Genomic DNA, 12,683 nt, shown 5'->3' with positions numbered 1-12,683 from the left:
AGCCCTCCCCAAGACGGTGTCCACTTACAACAATCCACTTCTCGTCTCCCCTTTAAAAGGCGACTGTCAGCTGTGGTTATGCTCACCTTAATACCCAGATTTTTCTTCTCTGTTCAAGAAGAACACCACCATTGAGATTCCTCTTGCAGGAAGCATTCACAGAGTAGAAAATCCGTAGGGCAAGCCAATGGAAGTCAGCAGCCTCTGTGCCGAGGTGGAGGCTGTCCTGATGAATATCCAGGCACCATTTCACTGCTCTGGGACTTCAGATACCCGCTGGTTCACTGTGTGAGTCCCCTGAGGGGTGCTCACTTCAGAGTGTTCCCAGCCTAAGGGGAAATCCAGAGGACAGGGATGCCTTGTCCTTGAGGACTCCTAAGCCCAATGAAGGTCTCAGGGACCTAGGAAGATGGACAGCTCAGAAAGGGGGTGGAAAAGAGTCAAAGACACAGGGCATCCTCACTATTTGAACTAAGACTTCTCTGTCTAGGTCATAAATCACTTATGGGCCTATGAACTGCCAAACAAGAAAACCATTATTTCACTCCCTTTTATTTAGAAGGAAATAATACCACTTCTAACCTTGATTTTGAGCTCTTTTCTTAGAGGGTTAAGAAATGAATTCTACTTTTTCAGGAGAGACAACAGGATGAATTAGGAGAGGAAAAGGTTCAAGACATTTCTAAAGGGGACTGTGCAATAGCAATACTCAGCCACCAGAGGGCAGTGTAGACGTTCTGGAGGGTCTGGAGAGAGGAAAGGGGTACCGAGAGAAAGGACGGTAAAACGCAAATTTAAAGTTAAGTTTCGTCTGGTAAAATTAGAATTAAAAACAAACAAACAAACAAACAAAAAACACACCCGGTAGTAGAGTCTTTCCTTTCATTCTGCTCTGTGTGCTCCGGATGAAAACTGACACCGGCCGAAGGCTGCAGCCGATTCCTGGAGGACCCCAGGACATCAGGTCGCTGATTGGGGAGGTCTTGGGTCGGGGGTTAGGAAGAAGACGGTTGGGGGAGGGTGCTTCGGGAAAGTGAGTGGGTGGCTCCCAGCCGGGCTGAACTTGCGCCAGCAGCTGACTTCCAGTAAGGGAGCTTGTGCAGGAAGGAGAGCGAATCCAGGGCTGGCGGGGGAGTCCCCGCCCCGTTTTCCATATCCGGTGTTTGCTGGAAGAAAACCGCTCCTGCCTGACTTTTTATTACCCAAGCTCTGCTTCCGTGGCTCATCCTGTGACGCAGGAAGGGACTGGGTCAGAACAGGGTTCCTTCCTTTAGGGAAGAACGAGGTGCAAGGGATAGGAATTCTTCCTCGTCCTGAATTTCTTCACTTTTGTTTTCTGTTAAATCATTAAGTTTACCTGGTCACCTAGTTCACCGTAGGGTGTGGCGGAATTTAGGGAGAAGAGGAGTAGACCCCCTGGAAGACTTGCTTAAAAGCTGACACCCAGTGCTTTCTGCCACTGCTTGTTTGTAGATAGTCGAAACCAACAGAATAAGAAGCTCAGATGTGGCTCTGAGAAGTTTCTGGTATTTGTCAGGACCTGAGTGACCTGTAAGATCCCATTCTCCACTAGGCTGAGAATTTGCCTCCCCTCCACCCCATTTACTTTTCTGTCCCCAAATATGCTCAGCTCCAGTGTCCTGGCTCTCCAGAGAGCACCAGGTGACAACTTAGTTGGAATAATTAACACAAAGCTCCAGATTCAAATAATATGAGCCCCCTGCAGTTAGTAGTTTTAAAATTGTGGTAAAGTGTATATAACGATATTTTAATCATTTGTAAGTGGATAATTTAGTGATATTAAATACATTCACAGTGTTGTGTAACCATCACCACTATATATTTCCAAAACTTTTTTGTCATCCCCAACATAAACTTTGTATGCATTAAAACATAACTTCCTCATTCCCTGCACACACACCCCCTTCTGCAGTCCTGTACCCTGTATTCTACTTTTTGTTTCTATGAATTTGCCTATTCTCAGTTTCTCCTATAATTAGAATCATGCATTTGTCCTGTGTCTGGCTTATTAGCGTAATGTTTTCAAGGTCCATCCATGTAGTGGCATATACTAAAATTATTATTCTTCTTTTTATGGCTGAATAATGTTCCATTGTATGTATACACCACATTTATTTATCCACTCATCTGTTGGTGGACACGGGTTGTTTCCACTTTTTGGCTATTGTGAATAATGCTGCTATAAACATTGGTGTACAAAATCTGTTTGATTTCCTGCTTTCTATGGACATATACCTAGGAGTGGAATTGCTAGGTTGTATGGTAGTTGCATGTTTAACTTTTTGAGGAGGTGCCCAGTTGTTTTCCCCAGCGGCCATACCAGCAAAGCATGATGGTTCCAATTTCTCCACATCCTAACTAATACTTGTTATTTCCTGTGTGTGTGTTTAAATTATTATTATTATTTCGTGGTACGTGGGCCTCTCACTGTTGTGGCTTTTCCCGTTGCGGAGCACAGGCTCCGGACGCACAGGCTCAGTGGCCATGGCTCACGGGCCCAGCCGCTCCGCGGCATGTGGGATCTTCCCGCACCGAGGCACGAACCCGTGTCCCCTGCATCGGCAGGCGGACTCTCAACCACTGCGCCACCAGGGAAGCCCTAAATTATTATTTTTATTATAGCCATTCTAGTAAATATGAAGTGATATCTCACTGTGGTTTTGATTTACATTTCCATAATGACGTGATACTGAACATCTTTTCATTTGCTTATTGGCCTTTTGTGTATCTTCTTTGTTTGGAGAATGTCTACTCAATTCTTTTGCCCATTTTTTAAAAATGGAAGTATAGCTGATTTACAATATTGTGTTAGTTTCAGGTGTACAGCAAAGTGATTCAGTTATATTATATATATATATTTTTTAGATTATTTTCCATTATAGGTTATTATAAGGTATTGAATATAGTTCCCTGTGTTATACAGTAAATCCTTGTTGCTTATCTGTTTTATGTACGGTAGTTTGTATCTGTTAATCCCAAACTCCTAATTTATCCCACCCCGGTCTTCCCATTCCCCTTTGGTAACCATAAGTTTGTTTCCTATGTCTGTGAGTCTGTTTTTGTTTTGTATATAGATTCATCTGTATTACTTTTTGGATTCCACATATAAGTTATATAATATTTGTCTTTCTCTATCTGACTTCCTTCACTTAGTATGACAGTCTCTAGGTCCATCCATGTTGCTGCATTCTTTTCTATGGCTGAGTAATATTCCACTGTCTATATGTACCATGTCTTCTTAAACCAATCGTCTGTTGATACTTGGCCCATTTTTGAATTGAGTTCTTTGCAGACCTTCAGGAAGTCTTTACATATTCTGAATATTAATCCCTTATCAGATATATGGTTTCTAAATATTTTTCCCCATTTCTGTAGGTTGTCTTTTCACTTTCTCTTATTCTTCTAATTTTATTTAATTAATTTATTTATTAATTAAATGTTTAGTTATGTTTTGATTTTCCCTAAAAACTGACATATCATTGAGACTATACTGATGTTGACAGACCAGGGTTATAAATATATTTATGGGAAAAATTGTTTCATTAACTAAACAAGCTCTTGCACCAGGAACAGCCCCTGGGCATTTATATTCGACTTCTGCTACATTTCCAAGGGCAGGCCACCCTGATATGGCATGTTCGTGAAAAGTAAGTAGCACTGAATACTGGCAAGTCCCCATATAACCTCTGCAGAAATGTTATATGGAAGGCATTTCTTCTGGGACTAGTAAGAACTTGCTGTTATTTACAGTAGCATATTTCTTTCCTATTTTCATTTTGCCAAACTTTGAGTATTTGACAGTGCTTTTCTTTTTTTTTTTAATTTTTGAATTTTATTTTATTAATTTTTTTATACAGCAGGTTCTTATTAGTCATCGGTTTTATACACATCAGTGTCTACATGTCAATCCCAATCGCCCAATTCATCACACCACCACGCCTACCCCCGCGCCGCTTTCCCCCCTTGGTGTCCATACGTTTGTTCTCTACATCTGTGTCTCAACTTCTGCCCTGCAAACCAGTTCATCTGTACCATTTTTCTAGGTTCCACATACATGTGTTAATATACTATATTTGTTTTTCTCTTTCTGACTTACTTCACTCTGTATGACAGTCTCTAGATCCATCCATGTCTCAACAAACGACCCAGTTCTGTTCCTTTTTATGGCTAATATTCCATTGTATATATGTACCACTTCTTCTTTATCCATTCGTCTGTCGATGGGCATTTAGGTTGCTTCCATGACCTGGCTATTGTAAATAGTGCTGCAATGAACATTGGGGTGCATGTGTCTTTTTGAATTATGGTTTTCTCTGGGTATATGCCCAGTAGTGGGATTGCTGGATCATATGGTAATTCTATTTTTAGTTTTTTAAGGAATCTCCATACTGTTCTCCTTAGTGGCTGTATCAATTTACATTCCCATCAACAGTGCAAGAGGGTTCCCTTTTCTCCACACCCTCTCCAGCATTTGTTGTTTGTAGATTTTCTGATGATGCCCATTCTAACTGGTGTGAGGTGATACCTCATTGTAGTTTTGATTTGCATTTCTCTAATAATTAGTGATGTTGAGCAGCTTTTCATGTGCTTCTTGGCCATCTGTATGTCTTCTGTGGAGAAATGTCTATTTAGGTCTTCTGCCCATTTTGGATTGGGTTGTTTGTTTCTTTAATATTGAGCTGCATGAGCTGTTTATATATTTTGGAGATTAATCCTTTGTCTAGGGCACATAATTTTTGTGCCCTATAAAGGAGGCAGACAGCCTCATACCTCATCAGAACTTGGAACACGAGGAGAGTGTGTCATGATAACCTCTGGGAGATAAGGTGGTGAGTAGGAAATGGCCTTGTTGAAGCTGCTCAGAAGCTTCCCAGGCTCTCATGTTCTGGAAGGATCATAGGGCATTCTCAAGACTTAGATCAGCTACAGACAAGTCTTGCCTATGTGGCCTATGTGGAAACATGCAAGATCACCAGGACGCCATGGCAGAGTCATTCCCCAACAGAACCAAGAATTGTCAGAGGTGAGGAATGCTCCCATCAGCTGTACCAATTATGATTGTACGAACTGAAAGTTAGAAATGCTGTGCATCTACTATGGGCTTCCTGATGCCACTGGGTGTGAGGCCAAAAAGGATGCTATCCAGTATTCAGTAAGGTAATCAGTGACCAGAATGCATGGCACTATATCTTTCTATAATAGACAATAATCAGTAATAAAATACATTGGGAAAAAGGTCACTTTCAAAATAACAAAAAAGTATTAAATACCTGAGAGTAAAATAAGAAATGACTAAGTCCTGTGTGGGGAGGAGAAAAGAAGAGAAAACTTTACTTAAGAACCTAATAAAAGATTCAAAGAAACGGAAGCACATAATGTGATCCTTTATAGAAAGACCTGATATTTTCTTTTGCGAATTTCACCCCAAATTACTCAATAAAATAATCTGAAGTTTAAGATTTTTATTTAGAAAAGTAAATGAGCAGGAATGTCAGTAAAAAAAAGTTTGAAAAAGAAATGTGTTATTCACACAGCAACAGGCAGTTGGTCAGTGGGGCCACAGGCACAATATCATGTAGCAGTGGAGACTCTGAAGGGGGAACTAGAAACGGGCTACGTTATAAAAGATCGGCTCAAACCGATTGCTGTTTGTACTTATTTCCTGGATGCCAAAAACGTTTTTGAAATCACTCTCAAATTCGGCTTCTAGCTGAAGTCCCAGATTGATGAGTTTCTTGTTCTGAGAAAGCAAAGGCAAAAACAATAATAGCCATAGATTGCTAATGAGCTTAGACTCTCAATGTTTTGGTTAATCAGAGTTTTATTTTAGACTATCCCAAATGGTAAGTGAGAATTAATCCAGTTGAGGATAGCTTATGTTTCCTGATAGCTGGATCATTTCTCTTTATCTGGAGGACAGAGGAGCAAAAATGGCGCTATACTGCAGTCTAATTCTTCATCAGAAATTTATTGATTAATTTAAAAAATTCTAGTTATTTGATTTTGAACACAGCCCATATTCCTTGTGACACCATAATAGTACAGAAATGTCTAAGGCAAGTTCGTGGTGCCTTCCTTTATCCTTCATTCCCCACCCCTTGAGGTGATCCTTGTTAACTTTTTGATCCAACACTAGGAAATTCTAATGTAAAGAAATCCAAGATTTTGAAATTTGAGAAATGTGATTTGGTATCTTCCTTTAGAGATGAGAAACACGAGTAGCCTTTAAAATGTGCTTCTAGCAGATGAGAGAATTGGCCTCACTTCTCTACGAGCACCGAGGTCATGAGGGTTCTGCCTATAAGAAACTTTCCATGCTCTGCATCCAGAGTGCAGTACTGGAACTGCTGGAAATAGGCAGATGCCCAGGTGTGGGGAGATCCCTGTCCACTCCTTCCTGAGGGCCCGGATGCCGGCGGGCAGTTACACAGCAACCAACTGCACATGGACATACTCTGTGCCTCAGCATCCAGTCTCCCTAGGATGGTCCCCAAGTCTGGGCCAAGTAAGGACCTGAGCCTGGGCCAATTGCAGGAACTTCTGAGCCACACACAGTGCTGCCAGGTCTAGTAAAAAAATAAAAAGCACTTCCATTTCCGGTGGAAGGGACTAGGTCTGCAATGCACTGTTATCTATGGGCAAATTGAGTATCTAGAAGGAGTAAATTCTGAGGTCCTAGGGTAATGTTTCCAATGATACCCCTGGTCTGTTGTTATCTTCCACATCATAGTCCACAGGGCTTGGAGAATACTGCCAGAATTTTTACCTGTGTGGGCTTGCCACATGATGAGGGAAATTGTAACATTGACCTGATACAAGAAGATGAAAGGCAAAATGACTTAATTGAAAGAAAAATAGAAGCAGGGAGAACTGTTTACCTTGCAAATCGCCCTGTAGTTCTGGAAGATGAGACGCATGTCCCGCACAAACTCCTGTACTCGGTGATATATGTTCATCGCCAGATTTTTCTTGATTTTGTTTAACCACATGGGCTTCTCCAGGCCTTGAGATGTCTTTGTATTATGTTGACAAAAGTGCCAAAGGGCATTAGCATGGTTCCAAGTCTACCTTCTACAGATTCCCACAGTTATGGACTGAGTGCTTGTGTCCCCCAAATTCATATGCTAAAATCCTCACCCCCACTGTGATGGTCTTAGGAGGTGGGACAATTGGAAGATAATTAGGTCATGAGGGTGGAGCCCTCATGAATAGGATTAGCACCCTTATAATAAAAGGACGCCAGAGACCTCTCTCCCTCCCTTTCCACCATGTGAGGACAAAAAGAGAAGTTGGTTGACTGCAACCTGGAAGAAAGCCCTCATTAGGACCTGACTGTGTTGGCACCCTGATCTCGGATTTCCAGCCTCCAGAACTGTGAGAAATAAATTCCTGTTGTTTAAGCCACCCAGTCTATGGTAGTTTGTTACAACCGCCTAAGCTTCTAAGGGCTGATTGAGCTGTCTAAGATATTTATCAACAAGGCAAAGATAATGGCAATGTGTACCCATTGGATTCATATCACAAATTCAACAAATGCCAGGTTGGGGTTTTATTGCTGTTACTTACATAATACGGTTCTGAGGCAAAAAAAGAGCTTTTTGGAGAGCAATAGACCTTTAAGAGGAGGAACTCACACTTCTGCAAAAGATAGAGGAGATTTTAAGTGAAGAGCAGCTTGGAAAGAATGAGCTCTTACATATGCTCAGATAAATGCACAACTCTCCAACCTGCAGACCCCTGAAACAAACACAGAATGGGAATTTTCTGTGGCATACGAATTTTGGTGTCAGGTAATGTGATCAGAGCACAGCAAGCGACAGCAGTTTGCCTTGGGCACCATTCCTCCTGCCCCCTGCAAGATGGTGCTTATTCTCTCGTGTAAACAGAAAGGAGGAGGCTTAGGTTTGCATTTCAACTCACCACCTTCTCTTTAGGTAGCATCAGCTTCTTCAGGACCTCAGATTCCTGATGACATGGTTGGCTTTCTGGGCACCTTTCCTGAAGGTCCTTTATCTTACAGAAGATGCAGCTCCATGGGTTCCTGAGAGGCGGGTGTAAGGTCAGCAAAGGCAGTTTCTCTGTGAATCAACCATTGTTTCTATAGCTGTTAAAGTCCTCTGTTCAGGAATGACTGGTAGTTTCCACCTGTATTCAACTTCTCTCTGACACCCCCCTGCACTAGAGCCCCATTTGGGCTCAACTGCCAAAGACAGCCCTCCCATCAATAAGTGTAGAAGGCTAAGTGAGGTGCCATGGTGCGTAAGGACACTCATTCACTTCAAAACTTAGGTTCTCATCTGAGCCACTGTGAGTTTGGTAATGAATTCTGCCTGCCCGAAACGAGAAGGGGAAATTGGTACCTTAAGTACTGGAGTCTTGGGCCTCGATGAGACATCAACTCAGTAAAAATCAGGAAAACAGCCCTTCTTCTCAACTTTGCTGAATAAGCACAGAGCATAAGCCATAGGCATCGTTTTTTCTGGCATTGCCATCTCTGTGTCTAGAATCTGTGATGCAGAAACTTCTTGGAAAGGAAATCTACCAATAGAGTGCCAGGTATCTTCCATTTGCCCCTAGATCTCCACTACCAGGTTCTCTGTGCTGGGGAGCTCTCAATTCTCAATAATCCGAGACCTGGATACAATGATCCTTCCTAGAGATGTCATTTAACCTCTCTCCTTGGCCACCCCAGTGCTTGCTCAAGGGGCAAGCATTACAGTGTCCACGGTGCAGGGGTGGGGACTCTACATGAGCTCAAAAGAACGTGGGGCTTTCTGCCTCTGCAGATTGCCCAACTGCAGAGGTTTATGCTGAATCCCACGGTGACACATTCTCTGGGACCTACACAGGAGCAGATGAATTACACTAGACTCCTCCCATTATGGAGGGACAATGCTCTATCCTCATAGGAACAGACATAATCCTGGTAGAGATCATCCTTGGCCACAGCGATTCTACCACTTCTAGAATGCCTTATCAATCTACGTGTTGTCTCACGTATCATCACATCTGACCGAAGATACACTTTACAACAAAGGAAATGCAGCAGTGGACTCATACCCGCAGAATTCAGGGATCTTATCATGTACCCTGTGATTCAGGGTCAGATGACTTGATAGACTGCCGTGATCACCTTCTGAAGGCTCATCGCAGTCCCAGCTTTGTCAGCTATGTGATGTTCCCATAGCAGGTGGTATATGTGTTAAACCAGCAGCTAATGTATGGCATCATAACCCCATCAAAGTGCATGGGTGTGGGAACCACCTGAGGGAGGTGGGGGTTACTTCTCTATTATACCTAATCACCACTTGAAGAGTTTTCTTCTCATTAATCTACTGCCGCCAGCACTGTTCTTATTTCTGGATCCTGATGCTTAAGGACTCTTCTTCTGAATCAAGACACATACAACCAGAGAAAACTGCAGGCTGAGTGTAGATGGTGGGAGGAGCTGTACCACAGGAAGGAAGGGCAGGAGGGGGCCAGGTCTCACTAACCTGTCAGCACCTTTAGGTGGGATGTGGCATGTCTCATGAAAGAACCTTGAACAAGTATCACAGGAGAACAGCATGGTCTTTCTACGGCATACCTCGCATTCATTTGAGTTTTCTGGCTAGAAGGGGAGATAATATAGACATCACTGGGATCAGTGAGACCCTAGATAGTCGACACATCGGTACTGTAGAACACACAGCATTTGCTTGTACCAAGGTGATACTTGTAAACCTTTCTCCTCAAAATAGTAAGGAACAATACTGAGTGGAGATTTCAGAAGAAGACATGCTGGTTTGCAGTGAAGCTCAGGAGGAAGTGGCTGTTAGACCTTTAAAGTTTTCTTTATAAAGACAGAGATTCTGACACAGGAAGTCTTGTAACAACAACAAAATAGGATCAATTAAAGATAATCTGAGAAATGTATTATTCTGCAGGCAAAACCTAACTCAGGAATACAGTGTCTTATCTAGCTGTCTACCATGCATCATCTAAATTGCCTCATTGAAGAGTGATTTACTGACAATTTAATTTGACAGAATAAACAACTGAGATATCACTGCATACCATTTTCTTGGCCGTAAGTTCTCCATGAGTTGAAGGGCCTGGGGATGAGTTTCTGTTCTATGGATTTTGTGCCTAGAGGGTCCCTGAGCCTGTGACAGTGCCTCTGGTTGGAAAGACCATGGGCACAGATAACCCAGTGGATGCCAGGGATGACAGAGCTCTTTGACTCTGGGAGCCTAGGGGAAGCTGTCCTATGACTTAGCTTGGCAAGTAAGGTGTGGAGGTGCCATCTCTCAATGGCTAGGGAGTGTGGTAATGGCAACCACTGGAGTTGAAGGCCAAGGCTTTACCCGAATTTTCTGATCCCGTGGAAACCTGGTGCTTTGTCCTGTATAAGGAAGATGGATGGGGCCACAAAATTAATTGGTGCTGGATTTTTCATCAATCTCAATATGTGGGACCTTTAGCCAGATTTTATTTCATTTAGTGAAGTTAAAAATTTGACAGTGTTTGCATCTAAGTATCGTGGAGTAACAAACACACGTTAAAACAACAGAATTTATAGACCAAAATAAGAATTGTTCAAGGAATGAGCCCATTGGTGGGCAAGGGGAATTACATTTTTTCCTTTTCTTTTTGGTGATAATCTATGTGGCAATAACATGTGGATCCCTATATACTACAATTTCTATGCATGAGGGTCATGTGTCTGTGCTGGAGAAATGGCCAGAGGATGGCCACCTGGCCCCTCTGCTGGGCCACCTGAGTGGAAAGAGAACCATGTGGTGAGGAAACATTTCATCCAATGGGTAGCAGCTCTTCATCTAGATGAAGCTATCCTTTCTACAACATGGGCTGGAAGAAGGAATTCACATCCTTGTGTGACAATCTACGTACAAAACAATGCATAGACTTGGGGACTGGCCCACCCAGTGATGGGTAGCTGGGATTTTGGTGGGTGGTGAGGAAATGGGGAGGTGGCAGGGAGTGCCATTCCACCTCTTCCTTCTAGAAACACTCTTTATGCTTTGTTCCATGACACTCCATTCTCTTAGATTTTTTCCTAACAGTTTGCTTCTTTTTTTAAGCTTCCTCACTTGGAAAGTTGGAATTCTGTAGGGCTCTGCCCCATGTTCCCTGCTCATTTTACTCTCCTAGATGGCCACGACTACTCCCGTGACCACACCTACCACATCTGTCCCTAGGCTTTAAGATCTGTGTCTCTGGTCTCTTTTTGAGTCCCTGAGCATCCAAACTCTACTTTCCATCATCTGCAATTAGATGTCTATCATCACGTCTAAAACCCATATTGCCCCCAAACCACAGTCCTTGACTTCCTGTCTTGAATCTGCTCCTCTTTCAGTGCCCCCCTCATCTCACTAAGCAACCCACCATCCACCCAGGAGCCTGGAAGTGAACACGGTTTCCTCCCTTTCCTCACCCCAGACATCCAGCCCATCACCAGTCCTGCTGATGTCATTTTTATTTTATTTTATTTTATTTTATTATTTATTTATTTATTTATTTTAACGGTACACGGGCCTCTCACTGTTGCGGACTCTCCTGTTGCAGAGCACAGGCTCCGGACGCGCAGGCTCAGCGGCCATGGCTCATGGGCCTAGCCGCTCCGTGGCATGTGGGATCTTCCCGGACCGGGGCACGAACCAGTGTCCCCTGCATCGGCAGGCGGACTCTCAACCACTGCGCCACCAGGGAAGCCCCCTGATGTCATTTTTAAATATCTCATCTCATTCTTAGTGCTTCTGTGAGGTCAATTGCTTACAAGAATGCAGAGCCCCTACTTATAATACAATATTATGAGCCAAAGCAAAATGTCCTGCTATTTCCAAATCATAACAGAATATCATCCCTGAGCCCAGTGAGCTGAGGTGAATTGGAACACACCTCAATTTGTAAATTCTTTTCATCTATGAATTCAATATAAGAAGAAGAGACACAAAATTCACACATGGGAGGAAATTCTAGGCTGTAAGCTGTATCTTGTCCATGTGCTCCCTTTCAGTAGGAGAGCTTGAGGAATGGCCTGTTAGGGACATCCTTGGGGACATCCCCACATAGGCTTGAGTGGCCCTGGCATGGGGCCATGTAACCGCTTTTCCTTTTTCTCATCCTAATGGATGCTGACCACTATTTTTAGGCTACTGGCTCAGAGTTTCTTATGCCATTTGGTGCTGAGAGGACACAAATGGCAGAAGCCAAGGGGCTGGGAAAGGAAGAGATGCTCTGGAGAGACCCTCTGAGAACTGAGGTGGTCACATCTTAATAGCTGTAAACCCAGAGGGAACGGAGAGAGGGCGCCTGTGATAAAGGGTGGGAGACAGCCAACTCAATTGATTAACCCAGACTGAATTACCCTTGACTCCCTAGGACTGGGCAGAAACATTTTGTCTTAATGAACAGAGCAAATAGCATCTCTTTCTTCAGAAAACACAGTGGATGCAGAGCTTAGTTACTGAGTCTTTAGCATAAAGTCAGTTGAGCTGGTAGCCCCAGAAACCAGCTTTGTGAAAACCTCGACTTCCTGGTTTGACTGAGATGACCAAGGTCACTGCTGTTGGAGGTCAGGAAAATGGAAGTTTTTCTATTTCCTTTTTTCACTTCACATGTTCTCTCTCACACCCTGTCTTGGAGAGGAAGACATTAAC

General features: G+C 43.1%; 1 protein-coding gene across 1 annotated transcript in view; it reads right to left on the bottom strand.

The window, feature by feature from the left end:
- Positions 1-249: 249 nt before the first annotated feature.
- Positions 250-12,683, bottom strand: part of SP100 (SP100 nuclear antigen) — a 98,759-nt gene continuing 86,325 nt past the window's right edge. The window contains exons 18-24 of the mRNA XM_065880186.1: positions 9,516-9,631; positions 7,942-8,062; positions 7,590-7,659; positions 6,900-7,045; positions 5,661-5,761; positions 862-1,166; positions 250-329 (exon numbers count right to left, since the gene is read on the bottom strand). Coding sequence (XP_065736258.1) covers positions 250-329; positions 862-1,166; positions 5,661-5,761; positions 6,900-7,045; positions 7,590-7,659; positions 7,942-8,062; positions 9,516-9,631 — 939 coding nt within the window. The remainder of the gene's footprint in view (positions 330-861; positions 1,167-5,660; positions 5,762-6,899; positions 7,046-7,589; positions 7,660-7,941; positions 8,063-9,515; positions 9,632-12,683) is intronic.

The sequence above is a fragment of the Phocoena phocoena genome, chromosome 7 (assembly GCF_963924675.1).
Source record: "Phocoena phocoena chromosome 7, mPhoPho1.1, whole genome shotgun sequence".
NCBI classification, from domain to species: domain Eukaryota; kingdom Metazoa; phylum Chordata; class Mammalia; order Artiodactyla; family Phocoenidae; genus Phocoena; species Phocoena phocoena.
Note: the sequence above shows the minus strand (reverse complement) of the source record. Positions and strands in the feature narration are given on the sequence as shown.